Here is an 18,799-nt window from a genome sequence, read left to right on the forward strand (position 1 = left end):
GGGTGCACAGGGCCCTGGTGGTGCAGTGCACTAAGTGGTGAGGCACTAACCAAAACACTGTTGATTTAAAGCCACCACTCGACCCTCTGCGAGGGAGAAGGCAGCCTCGAAGGGCCCTAGGCTATTGTGCAAACAGAGCGAGGGAACATTCACTATATGGTTTAAAATTAGGAAAAGTGTGTGTCAGGGTTGTATCCTTTCTCCATATCTATTTAATCTGAATGCTGAGCAAATAATTCAAGAAGATGAACTCCAGGAAGAATAATGTGGCATTAGGATTGGAGGAAGACTCACCGCTAATGGGGTTTTTTATTAATAACTTTTGTTATGTAGATGACATATTGTGGCTTGCTGAAAATGAAGAGGACTTGAAGCACTTGCTGCAGAAGAGCAAACATCGTAGCCTTTGATATGGATTGCATCACAATGTCAAGAAAACAAAAATTCTCACCACTGACCTAGGAAACATCATGGTAGATGGAGAAAGTATTCAAACTGTCAACAGTTAACTTCCTTCTTAGGGAGGGAAATGTGCAACAAGAATGAATGGAAATCCAAGTTTTCTGTAAACTTTTGTTAAAATGTCAATTAAAAATGTTGACTTGATTGTAAATACATTTTTACAGTAAAATAATCATACAAATACACATTAAAAATGTGAGCATTTCTTTTTACCAAAACAAAAACAACTTCATCTTACTTGGATCTACCATCCATACACTTTGATACCAACGGTCAGGAGATTAGGAGACATATTGCCCTGGGAAAGAGTATGGCTAGGAACCTCTCCAAATTATTGAGGGTCAGTGATGCTAGCTGAGGATTGAAGTGCACCTGATTCAGGTCATGGTCCTTTGTGACTTGCAATGCATCTGAGAGCTGGACAGTGAAGAAAGATGACAGAAGAATTGATGCTTTTGAGCTGTGCTGTTGGAGAAGAGTACTGAACATCCCATCGACTGCCGGAAGAACAAATATGTCTTGGAGGAAATGCAACAAGAGTGCTCCCTGGAGGCAGAGATGAGAAATCTTTGTTTCACATGCTTTGGGCATATTTTTAGGAGAGGCTGCTCCTTGGAGAAGGACGTCATGCTTGGGAAGGTGGAGGGTCAATAAAAGAAAAAACTCACCCTCTGCCCGGGGCGGGCTGTCTTCAGCCCTCGGCTCGGGGCAAGCCGTCATGGCCCTCAGAGTGAGCTCCTCAGTCCCCAGATTGTGCCATCTGACCCCTGGATCGGAAAAAAAAATGCCTAGGATAGCCAGAGAATTTTATCTAGGCTACTTTCTGCCACCCTCTACCCCGGTAAACCTGAAAGCAACACTCCCAAAACCCCTCTATTTGTAACTCACAAGTTTGTTCTCTCTAGGTTTGCTCCCTTTCCTACAGGTAACCTTAACTCTGAGTTTTACTCCAGAATTGACCCTGAACCCAGTGCCAGTGACAAAAAGGAAATACAACTGCCAGCTAAGGAAGCAAAGGAGGATAGAGCCTCTGGGTTCAACCAGCCATCCCCACTGGACCCATCTGGGAAAACACTTTGCAGTCCAGAGGGGAGCAAATGACAGGAAAATATCTTCTAACAGAACAAGAAGGAAAGCAGCCTTAATCCAAGATCACCAGCAAGGTGATAAAGTGTCCTCCCTTTCCCCCTTCACATCAACGCCCCTGTTCAGCATGAAGAAGCCAGAGAGTCGGCATCCAGTTCCCAAATCAGTATGACAGTTGATTTAACTACCATTGGAAAATGGTTGTCATTTTCCTGTAGCATCTGGTCCCCACTGGATCACTTTCATTTCCTTCACCTGTTCCCCCCACCAATTTCTGCAGCTCTGCAACTGCATCCCTGCCCATCCTCACTCTTCTGCCCCCAACCCTCACCTCCTTGTACCCCCAATTTGTTTTTTCCCAATAAAAAAAATAAAAGAAGAAACCCCTCACCAAGATGATTGACACAGTGACTACAGCAACGGACTTGAGTGTGTCAGAGATTGTGAGGATGGCACAGGACGGGACAGGGTTCAGATCTGTTGTTCATAGGGTTGCTATGAGTCATACTCAACAGCACCTAATAACAACGACAGCACCCTGATAGGGAGCTCTTATGGCTTAGAGGTAAGAAGCTGCACTGCAATCTCCAAGGTATGTGGTTCAAATCTACTAGCTGCTCCTCTGGAGAAGGCTGGGCAGTCTCCTCCTTCCGTGTGATTTCCTGCCTCTGAAGACCCGCTGGAGGGTCAGCTGTGGGTTGGTCTCAACTTGATGGCACACTACAACAGCCAAGATATGCCCTCCCATCAAATCAGTTCCAACTATTGTGACCCTGCAGGATGGAGCAGAACTGCCGATGGGGATTCCAAGAAGGTAAAGTGTCCCAGCAGCAACTGCCATATCTTTCACTCGCAGTACAGCTGGGGGAGCAGAACTGTCGATGGGGATTTCAAGAATGTAAAGTGTCCCAGCTTGCTGCTGAGGGTCAGGGACTGCAGCCTTCAATATGGACTGAGGCTCAATGTCAAGAAGACAAAGATTATCACCACTGGACCAACTGGCAGCATCAGGATGGATGGTGAAGAGATTGAGATTGTTTACAGCTTCAGTTTGCTTGACTCCACAATCAACACTCTTGGAACCAGCAGTCAGGAAATTAAAAGATGTATTGCGATGGGAAAGTCTGTTGTTAGGGACCTCTCTAAAGTACTCAAGAGCAACGGTGTGTCTCTGGAGACAAAGGTGTGTCTGGTACAGGCCATGGTCTTTGCAATCACTTGTTATGCATCAGAGAGTTGGACAATAACCAAGGAGGTTAGAAGGAGAATTGATGCTTTAGAGCTTTGGTGTTGGAGAAGAGTGCTCAGGGTACCATGTACTGCTAAGAGAACAAACAGATTCATCCTGGAGAGGGTTAAACCGGGCTGCTCCTTGGAGGCAAGGATTCTGAGGCTTCGTCTGACATACTTTGGTCATATTGTAAGGAGAGACCGGTCCTTGGAGAGGGACATGCTTGGGAGGGTGGAGGGCAGGCGCAGGAGGGGAAGGCCCTCTGGGAGATGGATTGATTCGGTGACTTGGGGCAATCGGGATAAGTGTGTCGGAGGCAATGAGATTGGCACAGGATAGAGCAGAGTTTAGAGCTGTTGTACATGGGGTCGCTATGAGTCGCAAGCGACTCGATGGCACAGAACAACAACAACATAACAAAAGTGTCCCAGCAGCGACTGCCACATCTTTCGCTCGTGGTACAGCTGGTAGATTAGAACTGCCCGCTTTTTGGTTACAGTCTAGTCCTTAATCAGGACTTCTGACAGCTTAACCAGAAATGTGTAGAAATGGGGTTCTGAGTAGAGATAGGATCTGGGGAAGCCAGCAGGGCAGTCTTGTAAATGAGCCCATGGATGAAATGCAGGAGAACTGGGAGCTCAGGGGCCTGCTAGGTTCTCCTGAACCAATGTTTCCGATCTTATCACAAAGCTAATATGCCATTGTTGTTTGTTTGTTTGTCTGTTTTTTTAAAGTCAAAGCATGCAGCAGAGTCCTGAAATACAAAGTCCAGTGTGAAGTTTACTCCCACCCCGACCCCCAGAGCTGAGGTGGGGGCAAGGGCTCCTTCCCATCGAGGGGGCTGGGACCACCAGTGAGTGAGAAATCCCATGAGTCAGTGTCCCTGCTAACTGTGCCCAAAGTGACCATTGTGACATCTGGTCACTTGACTCCCTGGAACCATGAGCGTCTCCAGTTCTCAGGGCTAGGGGTCCCCTTTAGAGGCTGAGTTAGAGACACAACAGTGTGGCCAGAACCATGTTGTCCTGGACCGAGTCTTCCAGATCCCTTGGAGTCCCCTTCCAGAGTTTCACTCCTGAGCTGAGCTCGACAGACCCAAGAAGCAGCCGGCCTGGCCCCACGCCAGCCCCGCGCAATCAGCGGTCCACACCTGGTGTCCCTGACAAAATAAATCGCACCGCTCCCCGAGCGTCTGATCCTCTCCCGATTAACAACCGGCCTGCGTGTTCTCGGTTGCTCAGTGCCGACCTCAATTTAGAAGTGTCTGCTGTTGGGCTTCTGGGAAGAGAAGATGCTGGAAAGACTCGGGGAGGCCAGGGCAGGGTGCATCCAGGATGCTTCTAACAGGCAAGGATGGTGACCCTGAGGGCAGGCTGTCTGGGGCAGGCCTCGGAAAAGCACCGGACAAGTAGAGGGACAAATGAGAAGGAGACTGTGAAGGCGATGGATTGGCTCAGTGACTGCGATGACCATGACAAGCTTGAGCATGTGAGGATGGCAGGGCAGTGTGAAGTGCCCTCCCGCTGGCCCATCAGAGCTGAGGGGGGAGCGGGGCTCCTCTCCCCTCCCCCACAGCTCCCCTTCCGAATTGGCAGTTTCCTTCTGTTAGAGTTGCTGGGAGTCAGCTGCTGCTCTGCAGAGTTGAGGCTGCACTCTGAGGCACCTCCAGCGACAGGGGTGGAGGTCTAGAATCCAGGGCGGCTCATGCAGACTGAACGCTGTGGCCATGGACGACACGTCACACGTGGCCCACTCCGCCTGACTGGGAAAGTTGCCCTCAGAGTCTTGTTTGTTCTGTAAAAACTTGCCAAATCTTGTCTCTCGAAAGGGCTGGCCCACTTCCTCCCACTGCACGGGGCAACTGGTCTTGTCTTCCTCTTTGCATCTGCTGCCACGAAGCTCACAGTATCTTTTCTGCTTTCCTGCCTGCCTCCTCTCCACTTCCTGTCTTCCAAGTCTGTTCTTTTCATACCTGCTGTCTTGGTCTCCGAGTGCTGCTGAGACACAAATACTGCAAGCGTTGTTGTTAGGTGCCATCGAGTCGAGTGTGAGTCATAGAGACCCTATGATCTGTACCCTGTCCTATCCTGTGCCATGTTCACACTTCCTGACACACTGGAGCCCATTGCTGCAGTCACCGTGTCAATCCACAAGGGTCTTCCTCTCCTCCATTGACCCTCCGCCCTTCCCAGCCTCATGTCCCTCTCCGAGGAATAGCCCCTCCTAACAACATGCCTGAAGTATGTGAGGTGAAGCCTCATCATCCTTGCCTTCAAAAAGCACTCCGGCTGCACCGTCTCCAAGACGTATTTATTCTCTTGGCTGCCCGTAGGATGTTAGGTGCTCTTCAACACTACAGCTCAAAGGCATCAGTTCTTCTGTTATGCTTGTTCATTTTCCAGCTCTCAGATGCATAGCGTGTGATCAGAATGACCATGGCCTCAGTTAGAGGCACCTTACTCCTCACACTGACACACTACTCCTCAATAGTTTGAAGAGGTCCCTAAGTGCACATTTTCCCAGTGCAATGAGTCTCCTTATTTTCTGACTGCTGGTACCAAGCGTGTGGATCCAAGCAAGACGAAGTTGTTGACCATTTCAATCTCTTCTCCTTCTATCATAATGCCTATCAGTCCGGTGGTGGAGAGTCTTTGTTTTCCTGACATTGAGATGCAATCCATATTTTTCTTCCCCATTTTTTCTTTTTTTAAATTAATTTTAATGAAAGGTTACAGAGACTTAGGGTTTCCATTCATTCATTGTCGCACTTTTCTCCCTGCCCACACCTTCCCTCTCAATTCTCTCTTTTCCCTGAAAATTAAAAGAAAAACTCTTTCATTGTTATGCAGTCCCTCCCCTCAAGTCCACTCCACTGTGCAGCCTTCATTCTGGACTCCTGTCATGACAATAATACCCAATCACATATCCCTTTTAAACAGTTCTCTCATCTGTTTCAATGCATATACATCATTCCTCCCCTCCTTTTCTGTCTTCCCTCAACCCCGATGTCAGTCCCATTTTACAACGGTAGCCCTATGCAATATTTGTCCTTTTGTGACTGAGATATTTCACTCCTCCAAGGTCGCCCATTTTGTATAATATTTCATGAGTTCCATGTTTTTCAATGCAGCATAGTATTCCATTGTGTGAATATCCCAGAGCTGCTCTATCCATTCGTTTGTTGATGGGCACTTAAGTTATTTCCATCTCTTTGCTAGGCTACATGCCTTGATCTTCTGCAAGAGGTGCTTCAAGTACCACTCACTTACAGCAAGTAAGGTTGTGTCATCTGTTTAATGCAGTTATTGATGAGTCTCCCTCTGATCCTGATGCCACATTCCTCTTCATAGAGTCCAGCTTCTCAAATAATGTGTTCGGCATATAGATTAAGTAGGTATGGAGACAGAATACAACCCTGACACACTCCCTTCTTAATTTTAAACCATCCAGTGTTGCCCTGCTCTGTTTGCACAAGAGCCTCCTGGTCCAGGTATAGGTTTTGTGTGAGCACAATCAAGTGCTCTGGGACTCTCTTTCTTCTCAATGTCAGCCACAAGTTGAGTAGTTGTAAATTACAGATTTTTTTTTCCTTCACAGTTCAGAGTCTTATGTTGTTGTTAGGTGCAGTTGAGTTGACTACGATTCATATCAAACCTTCAGCTTGAAGAGGTATGGAAATAGGACACAGAATTGATGCCTTTGAATTGTGGTGCTAGATAAGCATGTTGAACAGACCATGGGCAGCCAAAAGAACAAACAGGTCTATCCTGGAGAGCGTCAAACCAAGTTGCTCTCTAGAGACAAGGATTTTGAAGCTCTATCTCACATACTTTGGGCATGTTACCAGTCCTTAGAGAAGGACATCATGCTTGGAAAAGTGGAGAAACAATACAAGAGAGAAAGACCCTGGATAAGATGGATTGGCATAGTGACTGGGGCAATAGGGGCAGGTGTGTTGGAGACAGTGAGATTGGCCCAGGATAGGACAGGGTTCAGAGCTATTGTGCATAGGGTCACTACGAGTCACAGGCAACTCATGGCACATAATAACAACAACAAAACAATCCTACGAACAACATATCTAAACCCTGTCCATCCTCACAGTCTTCAACACACTCAAGTTCATTGCTGCAGTTATAGTATCAACCCACCCGGTTGAGGGTCTTCCTCTCCTTTGCTGTCCCTCCACCTTTTCAATATGATGTTCCTCTCCAAAGAATAGCCTCTCCTAGAAACGTGCTCTAAGTATGTAAGACAAAACTCTATCACCTTTGCCTTCAGGGAGCGCACTGGCTGCACCTTCTCCAAGACATATCTGTTTGTTCTTTTGACAGTCCGTGGGATATTTAGTACTCTTCTCCAACACCACAGCTCAAAGGCATCAATTTGTCTTCTGTCATCCGTACTCACCACTGTCCAGCTCTCAGCAACATCACAAGTGATTGAAAAGGCCATGATCTGAATCAGGCACACCTTAGTCCTCAAACTGACATAATTGCTCCTCAACAGTTTGGAGAGGTACCTAACTATAGACTTCCCCATTGCAATATGTCTCCTGATCTCCTGACTGCCGGTACCGAGTGTGTTGATTATGGATCAAAGTAAGATGGAGTCATTGACAAATTTTAATCCTTTCTCCATCTATCGTGATGTTGTCTATTCGTCCAATGGCTTTTACCTCCTCCGGTTTATGCTTCCTCTTGTATCGAGTCTGCTCATTTTATGACCCAGAAGTGATTGGGTTAAGGACCTACCTGCACGCCATGTTCTCAGAAACATAACGTAAAAAACCCTTTCCAGACAGCCTCCTATCTGTAGGCAGTTGTGTGCCCCACGTGACAGGGTAGAACTGCGCCATAGGGTGTCCTGAATTATTCTCTTTATGGGAGGAGCTCTAGTGGCACAGCATGTAAGGTGTCATGCTGCTATCTGGAAGGTTGACTGTTCGAATCCACCAGCCACTCCAGAGGAAGAAGATGGGCAGTGAAGATGGACAGTGTACTCCCATTGGGATTTACAGCCTCAGAAACCTAAAGTGGGTTCAGCTGAAGGAGAGTCATTATGAATCAGAACAGACTTGACAGCAATGGGTTATAGGGTTGTCTTTATGGGAACACATTGGCAACTGTTCCTGCTGAAAGTTGGACAACGAGGAAGGGAGACAAGACTATTTGATGCCTTGAATTGTAGTGTTGGAGAAGAGTGCTGAATACCCGATGGACTGCCAAAAGAATAGAAAAAACTGGATCAATTATGTAGACTGCGTTGAAACAGATGAGGGAGAGAACAGTTTAAAAGCGATATATGATTGGGTAATATGGTCATGACAAGAGTCCAGAATGAAGGCTGCATAGTGGAGTGTACTCGGAACGGGGGGATTGTACACCAGTGAAGGAATTTTTCTTTTACTTTTCAAAGACAAGAGTGAACTGGGGTGGGGGGAGGGCAGGGAGAAAAATGCAACAATGAATGAATGGAAATCCAAAGTCTCTGTAAATGTTCATTAAAAAAATTAAAAAACTTAAAAAAAAAAGAGAACAAACATCTCGAAAGGAGCCCATCCTTCAAGGTAAGGAGGCTGAGACTTGGACTCACTAACTTCGGGCGTATTTTCAGTAGGAACCCATCCTTGGAGATGGCCATCATGCTGGGAAAGGTGGAGGGGTCAGACGACGACCCTCAATGAGCTGCATGGACACAGTGACCGTCACAATGGGCTCGAGCATGAGAGAGATGCAAGGATGATGTCGATTAGGACAAAATTCAGAGCATTTGTTTATCGGGTCTCTATGAATCGGTGTTACTTGACAGCACCTACCAACAACAGCAGAGAACAACACCTCCTGCAGAGAGGCTAGTGGGTTTGAACTGTCAACCTTTTGGTTAGCAGCTAAGTATCCAACTACTACACCACCAAAGCTCTTTTTTCCATAGAAAAGGTTGGACTTTCAACATGCATTTTTCTGGGACATATTCAATCTATTGCACTGTGCTTTTGACCACCATTGTCTCTGAGTGTTTGGGAGAGAGTGGTTAAGGGTGTGACTGTGTCCAGTCCTGGCTGTGCCCCAGATCCGCCCAGGAGTGCAGTGGAACCCAAGATTCTTCCTCTCTGTAAAAGGGAGCTCTCGTTAGTCTCTGTTGGTTTGTTTCAGAAATACGGACTTGTCACACCAAGCACTTGGCACAGCTCAGGCAGCCATGGGTGCAGAGCAAAGGTGAGCCAGAGACAGCCTGAGAACGACTTACTGCTTTTTCTCTTCCTTTCCCTGCAGGAGGGCAGATGGTGGTCCAAACTGGCCCCCCAATTGTGGTATCCCTGGCCAATAAGACCATTTCATTTGGCTGCAAAATTAGCTACAAATACACCCCAGAATTCAGGACTTTCATACTTTACTATTACAAAGTCTACCAGAGAGAGCCGAGCCCCAAGACACATATTCACTGCCAACCTGGCCAGGGCACAGAGAACCAGACCCACACGGTGGAGTGCCCAGTCTCTGTGACGCTGCAGGATGCATCAGCTACTGGTACCTACTACTGTACTGTCAACTTCAAGCCATCACAGACCACGGTGTCTAGCCGCGGCACCTTCATCTTGGTCCGAGGTAAGACTTCCTCCAGGGCAAAAGGACCAAAGGTTCATCCAGCTGAGAGAGGGAAGCAAGTCTGACGAGGGCAATGATTTGCCTTGTCTTCCAGCTTTAGCAAAACAGAAGAGAGTAGCCACAGGTAGGCATGCCAAGGTGTCACCTTTGTGGAGGTGACATAGGTGCGGGTGTGGGACCACATCTGGCACCATTTGGTAGGTGACCTGAGGTCACTTGGCTCCTGGGGTCTCTGTCCCATCAGCACAATGAAATGGAGGGTTAGGTGTGTGTTTGTGGGGTCACATACACATGAACACTAAATTCATGTACATCTTTCTGGGGACTCTCACATTTTTTAAGGAGGGATGACCCCAAAATCTAAGGACAAGTTCATCCCCAAAGTCCTGATTCTCTGGCATGCTTTTGCATTTCCTAGGGAAGCTATTGTCTTCAGAATCTCACAGATCTGGGTTTGAATCTTAGACCTGATCCTTCCCAGGTTGTGACCTGGAGCCAGTCTTCCTGGCAATATCTTGTCTATCAAGGACTTTTATGGTGATATAATGAGCTCAGTGGTCCAAGGGCCGGTACCTGGTGGTCAGAAACATTTGATAAATGGCAAATATTGATGAGTTCAATGGCCTAGTGGTAAGAAGCTGCACTGCATCCCCCAAAGCACGCAGTTTGAATCCACCAGCTGCTCCTTGGGAGAAGGATGGGCAGTGTCCTCTCGTGCAATTTACTGCCTCCGAAAATCCACCAAAGAGTCGGCTATGAGTTGGTTCCAACTCTATAGCATACAACAACAGAGAAGCATTATTTGTATTTCATGAATATTTGCCAGGTCAGTGGACTTACAATGGATGGATGGATGTATTGGATGATGAGTGGATGGATGGATGGATGGATGGATGGATGGATGGATGGATGGATGGAAGAATGGATGGAAGGATAGTGAATGGATAAATGATGAATGGTGGATGATGGATGGATAGTGAATAGATGGGTAGGTGGATGGTGGATGGATGGTTGGCAGATGGATGGATGGTGGATGGATAGATGCATAGTGGGTGGATAGTGGATGGCAGATGAGTGAATGGTAGGTAGACAGGGGATGGATGCTGGATGGAAAGATGAGTAGACAGATGAATGGTAGGTGGATAGAAGGATGGATGGATGGATGGATGGATGGATGGATGGATGGATGGGTAGATGGTGAATGAATGGACGGTGTATGGATAGGTGGGTGGATGGTGGATAGAAGGATGAGTAAGTAGATAGATGATAAGTGGATAGATGGATGGTGTATGGATGGATAGGTGGATGGCGGATGGATGGATGGATGGATGGATGGATGGAAGAATGAATAGATGGATAATGGGTGGATAGAAGGATGGTGTACAGATGGATAGGTGGATGGTGGATGGAAGAATGAGTAGACAGGTAGAAGCTGGATAGAGAGAAGGATGGTCTATGGATGGATGGATAGGTGGATGGTAGATGGCTAGGTGATGGGTGATGAGGGGATGGTGGGTGGAAGGATGAGTTGAGAGATGAATGATAGAAGGATGGTGTGAAGATGGTGGAAGGATGGATGGATGGGTGGATGGATGGGTAGATGGAGAGAGGGAGGGAAGGAGGGAAGGAGGGAAGGAGGGAGGGAGGGATGAGTCAGAGAAAGGGAGAGTACCGTGTCTTTCCCTTACCACCTGCTATACCAAGTACAAACATGCCTCCTGTTTCATTCAGCCATCACTACATCCCTTCCTCACCTCAACGAGGTAGATAATTATTATCATCATTTCACAACTTGCAAAGAGCAGGCCCCAAGAGGTGAAATTACTCCCTCAGGCTCCCATAAACAGCCCGCAGAGGAGCCAGCTCACCAAGGAGGGAAGCAGAAATAAAGTCCCTTCCCACAAAGACAATTAAAACAGCAAACCAAAGAGACTCAGCCAGAGCAGGTGAGGAAGGACGTGGGTAGAGACAGGGCTTTCGAGGTCAGCCAGGTGGGGCCCTGCAGGGGACAGCTAAGCAGGGTTTGTGTAATGGGGAACACAGGGAATTGGAGACCTGGCCATTGGTGTAGGTGGGCTGTGCCTGCCATCTCTCCTAGGTAACTAACCCCTCTGTTCTTCCTAGACTCGGGGTACCGAGAGCCCCCACAGAGCTTCCAGAAGCCCCTGCTCTTTGGCTTCACCATCGTCCTGACCATTCTGAGCATTCTGGGCACAGCACTGGTGTTCTGGAAGAAGGTATGGAGGACCCGGCACGTGCAGTGAGCACAGCAGCGCTGTCCTCTCCCCCACCCACGTTGAGGATGCCCCCAGGGGACAGAGGGACAGCCATCCCACCCCGCAGTAGGTCCTGGTGGGCCCTGGTGACAGGCAAGCCGCCATCCCTCACCTGCTTCTGGTAACCCTGCTCTCCAGGTCTGAGGAGCACCCTCCTTCAGCCCCCTGGCTGTGGCTCCCAGACCTCGGGACTGCATCGCTCACAGTTGTCACCGAGTCCCTTTTGATCTTGTTCCAAGAAACCAGGGCTCCTTGACGTTTCCGGGACACAGGTCCTTCCAAGAAGCTGGTGGGCTGTTTCGTGCTCTTCATATGAGAAACAGCTGTGTCCTTGGTACCCCCACCCTAGCACCCTGGCATTTCTCAGGAACCACCCTGTGCCCAGTCACTTGTGGCCTCATTTTTGCTGCACTGAGACTGTGAGGGTGGCATCTCCCTATTTGACAGCTCTGGGAAGGGAGGCTCAGAGAGGTTGTGATTTGCTCCAGGTCGCACAGCAGCCTGGCAGCAAGGTCAGGCTGGAGTGTGGTAGGTTGGACAGTTTGGTCCAGCTCTTTGCCTGACCCACTTCTCCTCAGTCAGTTGTCGCTGTCGTCATGATGTGCCATCGAGTCAGAACTGACTCATAGCTGACCCTCTAGAGAGTTTTCAGAGGCTCTGAATTATGAGAGGAAATTGCCCATCTTTCTCCAGAGGAGCATCTGGTGGCTTTGAACCCCTTGCGTTTGGGTTGGCAGTGCAACTCCTTACCACTAGGCTACCTGAGCACCATCGAACTGTAGACAGTACCTACCCAGGGAGGGGGTGTCTTCCTTCTATTGGTCCCCAACTTTCATCACCCATCTCTGCCCACAGCAACCGCCCTGAGCGCACAGATAAGGAGGCCTTATCCACATGGCTCTGTTGACCGCTTCCAGGCTGTGTGGACAAGCAGACTGCCCTCTGAGACCTCCCTTCTCTGTGTGTGCACGTGTGGATGTGCATATGCGCGTGTGAGCCTCACAGAGATGCTATGACGACCTATTTCGCTGGTTCGGGGGGCAGGCGAGGTGAGGCAGGTCCCCTGCACGCAGCAGCCCCGCACCTGGCCCCCGATGCGCTCCAGCGCTCTGAGCCATTATTACTGCGTGGCTGGGGTGGCGCTGGCTCCTGCCTGAGAGTTAAGTAGCTCTCCAGAGCTAATCCCGGAGTAAATGGGCTGGGGTTGGCAGGCAGCCAGGGTTTTTAATTAGCTCCTGCCCTGAGATGAGGCTGTTGTTCCACCGTTGGCAGTGTGGTGCCGGGGATGAGGGGGGAAGGCCCGGCCCGCCTCCTGCGCCCTGGAAGCGCTGACTGCACCCCTCCCCGCTGCTGTTTCCGCTTCCCAGCAGGTTGCCCACCACTCACCCCAGACCACCGCTCACTCCAGACCACCACTCACCCCAGACCATCACTCATTCCACGCCACAGCCTTTGAGCGCTTCTGGAAGCTAGTACCTCCGACTTGAAGCGCCCTAGGTGTTTCCATGGTCCCACGTTCTTCACAGGACCCTGCCAGACTGGCCTTGGCAGGTCTAGCTCTCCATCCAAGTCAATCGCCAGGCCTTGCCTTTGCTGTCCCTGCCCCTGGACCTCTCTTACCCTCTTCCTGCAATTGAGTCCCTTCTCAGCCTCAGGCCTCGGATTCTGCACCCCCTTCTGCTAGACCAGTCTCCTTTCCTACAGATCAAATCAAACCCCTGCCATCAAGTGGATGGGGCCTCATAGTGGCCCTGCATCACTCAGGCTTCCCTTTGGGGTCCCCAAGGCTGTAGTCTAGGATCTCTGGTGCTTCGTGGTAAGGAATTGCACTGTGAACCCAAGGCTGTGATCTTGGCACAAGCAGACTCTGTCCCTTGGAGGGGCTGGTGGTTTTGAACTCTTAACCTTTGGGTTAGCAACTAAATGTTCAACCACTGTGCTACTAAGACTCTTTCCCTCCTTACCACACTTTTTTTCCCTATAATTATATTTTATTAATTTTCATAAACATTTACAGAGATTTTGGGTTTCCATTCATTCATTGTTGCACTATTCTCTCTACCCTCCTCCCAGTTTGTTCTTGTCCAAATGCCACAGTGCTTCAGTGACCTGTCCCCTGCTCAGCTCTTGAAAGGCAGGGCTGTGTCCACCTCCTTTGCCTGCCTGACTGGCCAGAAGAGCCCAATATGTTTGCATTGGTTGACTGAAAGCCTCCAAAGTGCCCCCAGGAGCCAAGTTCCTACACTTCATCCCCTCCCCACGTCCTCGCAACCATCTTGCTACCCAGTTTCTGCTATTGGGTCTATTCTCACGGTGATCCTACAGGACAGAGTAGGGCACTCCAGTGGCCTAGTGGTAAGAACTGCACTGCAATCCCAAAAGTACATGGTTCGAATCCACCAGCTCTTCAGAGAGAGGAGGATGGGCAGTCTCCTCGCATGCAATTTACTGTCTCTGAAAACCCTGTAGAGGGTCAGCTCTGACTAGACGGCACACAACACCAACACAGGACGGAAGAGAATGAATAGAACTGACCCATAGTTACAGAGATTGTAATCTGTGTGTCTGTCTGTGCGTGCCAGAGAGATTTGAGTGAGTTTACTAAGCACGTTGGTTCTTCGTTCAGCCATTCATACACATCTTTAAGAACATTATTTACAATACCCGTGATGTAACTGCACTTTCCCCACTTCCTCCATGTAATTCTCATTTCTGTTAATCCTTCTACATCTTCCTGCCTTCGCAACTCAGTTTTGGGGCAAAGGCTACTCATTGAACCTCATGACTGGTTATTCTGAGCCCTAAATGACTCCCTGGTGTCGTAAGTCACCTTAGAAGCCTGCTGATTGTTTGACTGCCAAAAGTTGAGCCCCTGGGGTGACTTTTGCTCTAGATTTGAAGGGTCCTCAGCAGCCAGTATTGAAGAGGGGGAGGGGGAGGGGGAGAGGGAGGACGGTCTCCAGCAGACCAGTGAGCTTGGCCTTCTTTATGCTTTCCAGTTCTGTTCCACACTTCCCCTTCCTGTCAGGCTCTGGTGCTGTGGTCCTTTTTTCTGTGGTCAGCGGTGGGAGTGGGGCACCATCTAGTTCTTCTGGTCTCAGGGACACAAAGGCTGTAATCTTTACCGGAGCAGATGTGTTCTCTTTCTCCCATGAGCTGTTTTCTGGTTAGCGTCCCAGAGCACCACCAGGGCTCCTTACCCAACTCTCAGAGGAGACCCTTGCTGCAGAAACGAGGCTCACAGGAGAGAGGGAAAGGGTTTGCCCAAGGTCCCAGGCAGTGAGTGGCCAGCCCCGACCAGCTGGCACCTGCTTGGCGGGACCACTGCAGTGAGCTTTGTGGCCCAGGTCTCGGCAGTGGTCCCTGAGGTCTCTGAGCCGGGTGCTACACGTGGCCCAGGTCCAAGGTGCACTTTTTCCATTCCTGAGGCCCCGGGTAGATGGAGGGTTTGCTGTCGACCTTGGAGGCATTTCCCACATTTCTCTGGAGAAGTCTTGGAGGGCGCTGAGCAGTTAATGACTGTGCCATCTGTCACCTTTCTCCTTGGGGTCCCTGGGGGAGGGGAGTCAGCAGTTGCTTGTCCCCAGACCCTCACAAGCCTGACTCCTCTCCCGACAGAACCAGATGCAGGTGTCCAAGCAGCAGCCGGCCAGCAGCTCCAAGCAGGCTCCATCCGAATCCATCTACACAGTAAGTCTGGGGGTGGAGACCCCCTAGTTCTCTCTCAGGTCAGCCTGTGGGCCTTAGGTGCTTGTCCCAGCAGTGACTGAATCCCTGGCTCTGAGGTATCCCGACTGTGTGACCTTCCTGAGTCTCATGTTCCTCATCTGAGAAATGGGGCAAAACGAGAGCACCCATGGGTGGCCCTGGCCTGTCCCCTGCTGGCACCCCCCCAACTGAGGAGCTAGGGGTTGGAGCCCACGAGTGAGTGAGGAATAAAGGAAGTTCCTTCACCTGACTGTGACGTTGACCCACTCGCCAGCCCCTTCCCCTTTTCTTTGTACAAACAACACAGTAGCCACACCAAAAGAGGAAAAGGCCATCCCATGCCCTTAGCACATCACCCCCTCCTGGTCACATGCAGGTAATGCTTTATGCTGTGACCACCACAGCAGACACACAGGCAGGCACCTGGTTTGTGCCACACCTGTGGGTCCTCAGAATCTTCTGTCACTGGGAGGTGTGTCTGTGGCATGTGGGACTGGAGAGGTTCGGCCTTGTGCCAGCTGGTGTGCCCACCCACCCATGCACTCTCAGCAAGCACCCACTCAGCAGGGCTGGGCCTGGAAGGAGAGGGTCCTTCCCCAGCTCGGTTCACTTTAGCTCCACAGAGAAGCCTGGGCTCCATGCAGAGAAAGGGCGCAGTAAATGTCAGCGAGGTGTCAGCTCCCTGAGGTCGGATCCAGGTGGGGGGCCCTCACCCCCCAGCCGGAAGGTGCAAAGCTTCATGCCTGGGGCACGCGGGTTCCCAGGTCCAGGTGCTGGGCTGCGTCTGGCACTGGGATTCGGCTTGTACGTGCTGTCCTTGTTCCTGTTACCACCACCGTGAGACGCTCAAAGCTCAGGCCCATCACTACAAAACCCCACATGCAGGACGTTCAGATGGACGTGTTGACTGATGGAGGGGCAGGCGGGGGGAGGCAAAGAGGCATCTGTACAGGACAGTCTCAGTGGCTCCAGACAGATCATGCTGTGGTGAGGGTGGGGTGCCACTGAGTCAGAACCAGCTCTTAGCTCACCCTCCAGGGGGTGTCCAGAGGCTGTAAACTGCACGGCCAGATTGCCCATCTTTCTACTTTGGAGCAAATGATGGACTCAAACCACCTGCCTTTGGGTTCACAACACAGCTCCTTTCCTCTAGACCACCGGGACAAAGTAGAACATGTTATTGTTAGGTGCGGTCAAATTCAGTACAACTCAACAGACCAGTGTCCTATCCTGGACCGTTCGTATCATCCCTGACACACTGAGCCCACTGCTGCAGACACAGGATCAATCCATCACTCTGGGGGTCTTCCTGTCCTTCACTGACCCTCCACTTTTCCTCCCATGATGTCCTTCTCCCGGGAAGAGCCTCTCCCAACATGTCCAGCGTATGTGAGATGAAGCATCACTGTCCTTACCTTCAAGGATTGTTCTGGTTGCACTTTCTCCAAGACGTAACTGTTTGTTCTTTTGACAGTTATTGTTGTTATGTGCTGTCAAGTGACCTGCAACTCATAGCAACCCAACACACAACAGCTCTGAAGCCTGCTCTGTCCTGAGCCAGTCTCACTGACTCTGACACAGTTAGCCCCATTGTCCTAGTTACTGTTATCAACCCATCTCATCTGGGGTCTTCATCTTCTGTACTGTCCCTCTACCCTTCCAAGCATGATGTTCTTCTCCAAGGATCCAAAGTATGTGAGATGGAGCTTCAAAATCCTAGCCTCCAAGGAGAAACATGGTTTCACCCTCTCCATGACAGACCTATTTATTTTCTTGGTGGTCCATGGTATGTTCAAGACTCTTCTCCAGCACCACAACTCAAAGACATCAGTTCTTCTGTCATTCTTAGTCATTTTCCAGCTTTCTGATGCATACCAAGTAATTGTAATGACCATGGCCTGGATCAGGCGCACCTTAGTCTCTAGACTGACATTATTGCTTCTCAGTACTCTGGAAAGGTCCCTGAGAGCAGATTTACCTAATGCAATTCATCGTTTGATTTCCTTACTGATGTTGCCAACAGTGTTGATTGTGGAGTTGAGCAAGCCGTAACTGTTAACAACCTCAATCTTTTGACAGTAAATGGGATATTCAGTACTTTTCTCCAACATCACAACTGAACGGCACTCTTCTATCATCCTTATTCATTGTTCAGTTCGCAGAAGCATAGCAAGTAACTGGGGAAAAAACATGACTTGGATCATATGCACCGTCATCTCTAAACTGACATTATTGCTCTTCAGAATTTTTGAGATGTTCCTGACAGCAGACTTCCTTCCTTCCTTCCTCTCTTTCTCTCTTTTTTTCCTTCCTTCCTCCCTCCTTCCCTCCCTCCCTCCCTCCCTCCCTTCCTTCCTTCCGTCCTCTCTTTCTTTTTCCTTTCTTTCGTTGCTTTAAAAGCTACATGTTTTATTTGTAATCACAAAACCAGAGGTTTAAATGAGAACTTAGTCATACTTGTTGATTCCATATACTCCTCAGTCTCACTAACTCCATCCTTATGAGATAATTCTTTTGCAAGTTTACATTGTCTAATTTTTTATCCTGGTTTATTTACAAAGTTTGAATACATTGTTTTTCACAAAAGTTCCTTCCCATTTCCTTCCCATCAATCGAATTGTGCAACACTATGATTTACACCCTTTCTTACCCCTCCATTTTCACCCTCCCTGCCACCTTGGATCTTTATACTCATTCCGCAAAAATGGTTATAGACATTATTTGTCTTTGTGGAACTCAGTTAGTTCACACAGCATAATGCTCTCCAGTCTCTCCCAAACTAGGTAGTAATTTACAAAATGATTGCTCCTGCATGCTGCGTAGTATTCCATTGTATGAATGTATCACAGCTTCTCAACACATTTGTTTGTGGTTGAACATCTGGGCTGTTTCCATGTTCTTGTGATAGTGAATAACACTTCTATGAACATTGGTGTACAAGTTTCCGTTTGTGCCTCAGTTCTCATTTTCTTGGAGTATATTCCAAGCAATGGAGTAGCTGGGTCATACAGAATTTCTATGTTGAGCTTTTTGAGGAAGCACCAAACTTCCTTCCAGAGTGGTTGTACCGTTTTACAATCCTACCAACAATCTAAGAGTTCCTATCTCACCACATCCTCTCCAACGTTTATTACTTGCTGTCTCGTTAAATTTTGCCACTGCTACTGGAGTGAGATGGTATCTCATTGTGGTTTGATTTGTATCTCTCTTAATGCCAGTGATTTGGAGCATTTCTTTATATGTCTGTAGGCCATTTGAGTACCTTCCTCTGTGAAAATTCTTTCCATGTCTTTTGCCCATTTTGTAACTGGTTATCAATCTTTTTCTTGTGGAGGCCCAGGAGTATTCTATAAACTTTAATTGTGAGACTCTTATCTTAGATGGTATTGCCAAATGTTTGTTCCCAGTCGGTAGATTTTCTTTTCACC

General features: G+C 48.9%; 1 protein-coding gene across 1 annotated transcript in view; it reads left to right on the top strand.

Annotated features, from left to right (window-relative positions):
* The window catches only part of LOC102871779, a 102,244-nt gene that overhangs the window by 35,121 nt on the left and 48,324 nt on the right, over positions 1-18,799 (top strand). The window contains exons 3-5 of the mRNA XM_006890174.1: positions 9,055-9,387; positions 11,512-11,624; positions 15,282-15,353. Coding sequence (XP_006890236.1) covers positions 9,055-9,387; positions 11,512-11,624; positions 15,282-15,353 — 518 coding nt within the window. The remainder of the gene's footprint in view (positions 1-9,054; positions 9,388-11,511; positions 11,625-15,281; positions 15,354-18,799) is intronic.

The sequence above is a fragment of the Elephantulus edwardii genome, unplaced genomic scaffold (genome assembly GCF_000299155.1).
Source record: "Elephantulus edwardii isolate Elephantulus edwardi_28Jun2011 unplaced genomic scaffold, EleEdw1.0 scaffold00086, whole genome shotgun sequence".
NCBI classification, from domain to species: domain Eukaryota; kingdom Metazoa; phylum Chordata; class Mammalia; order Macroscelidea; family Macroscelididae; genus Elephantulus; species Elephantulus edwardii.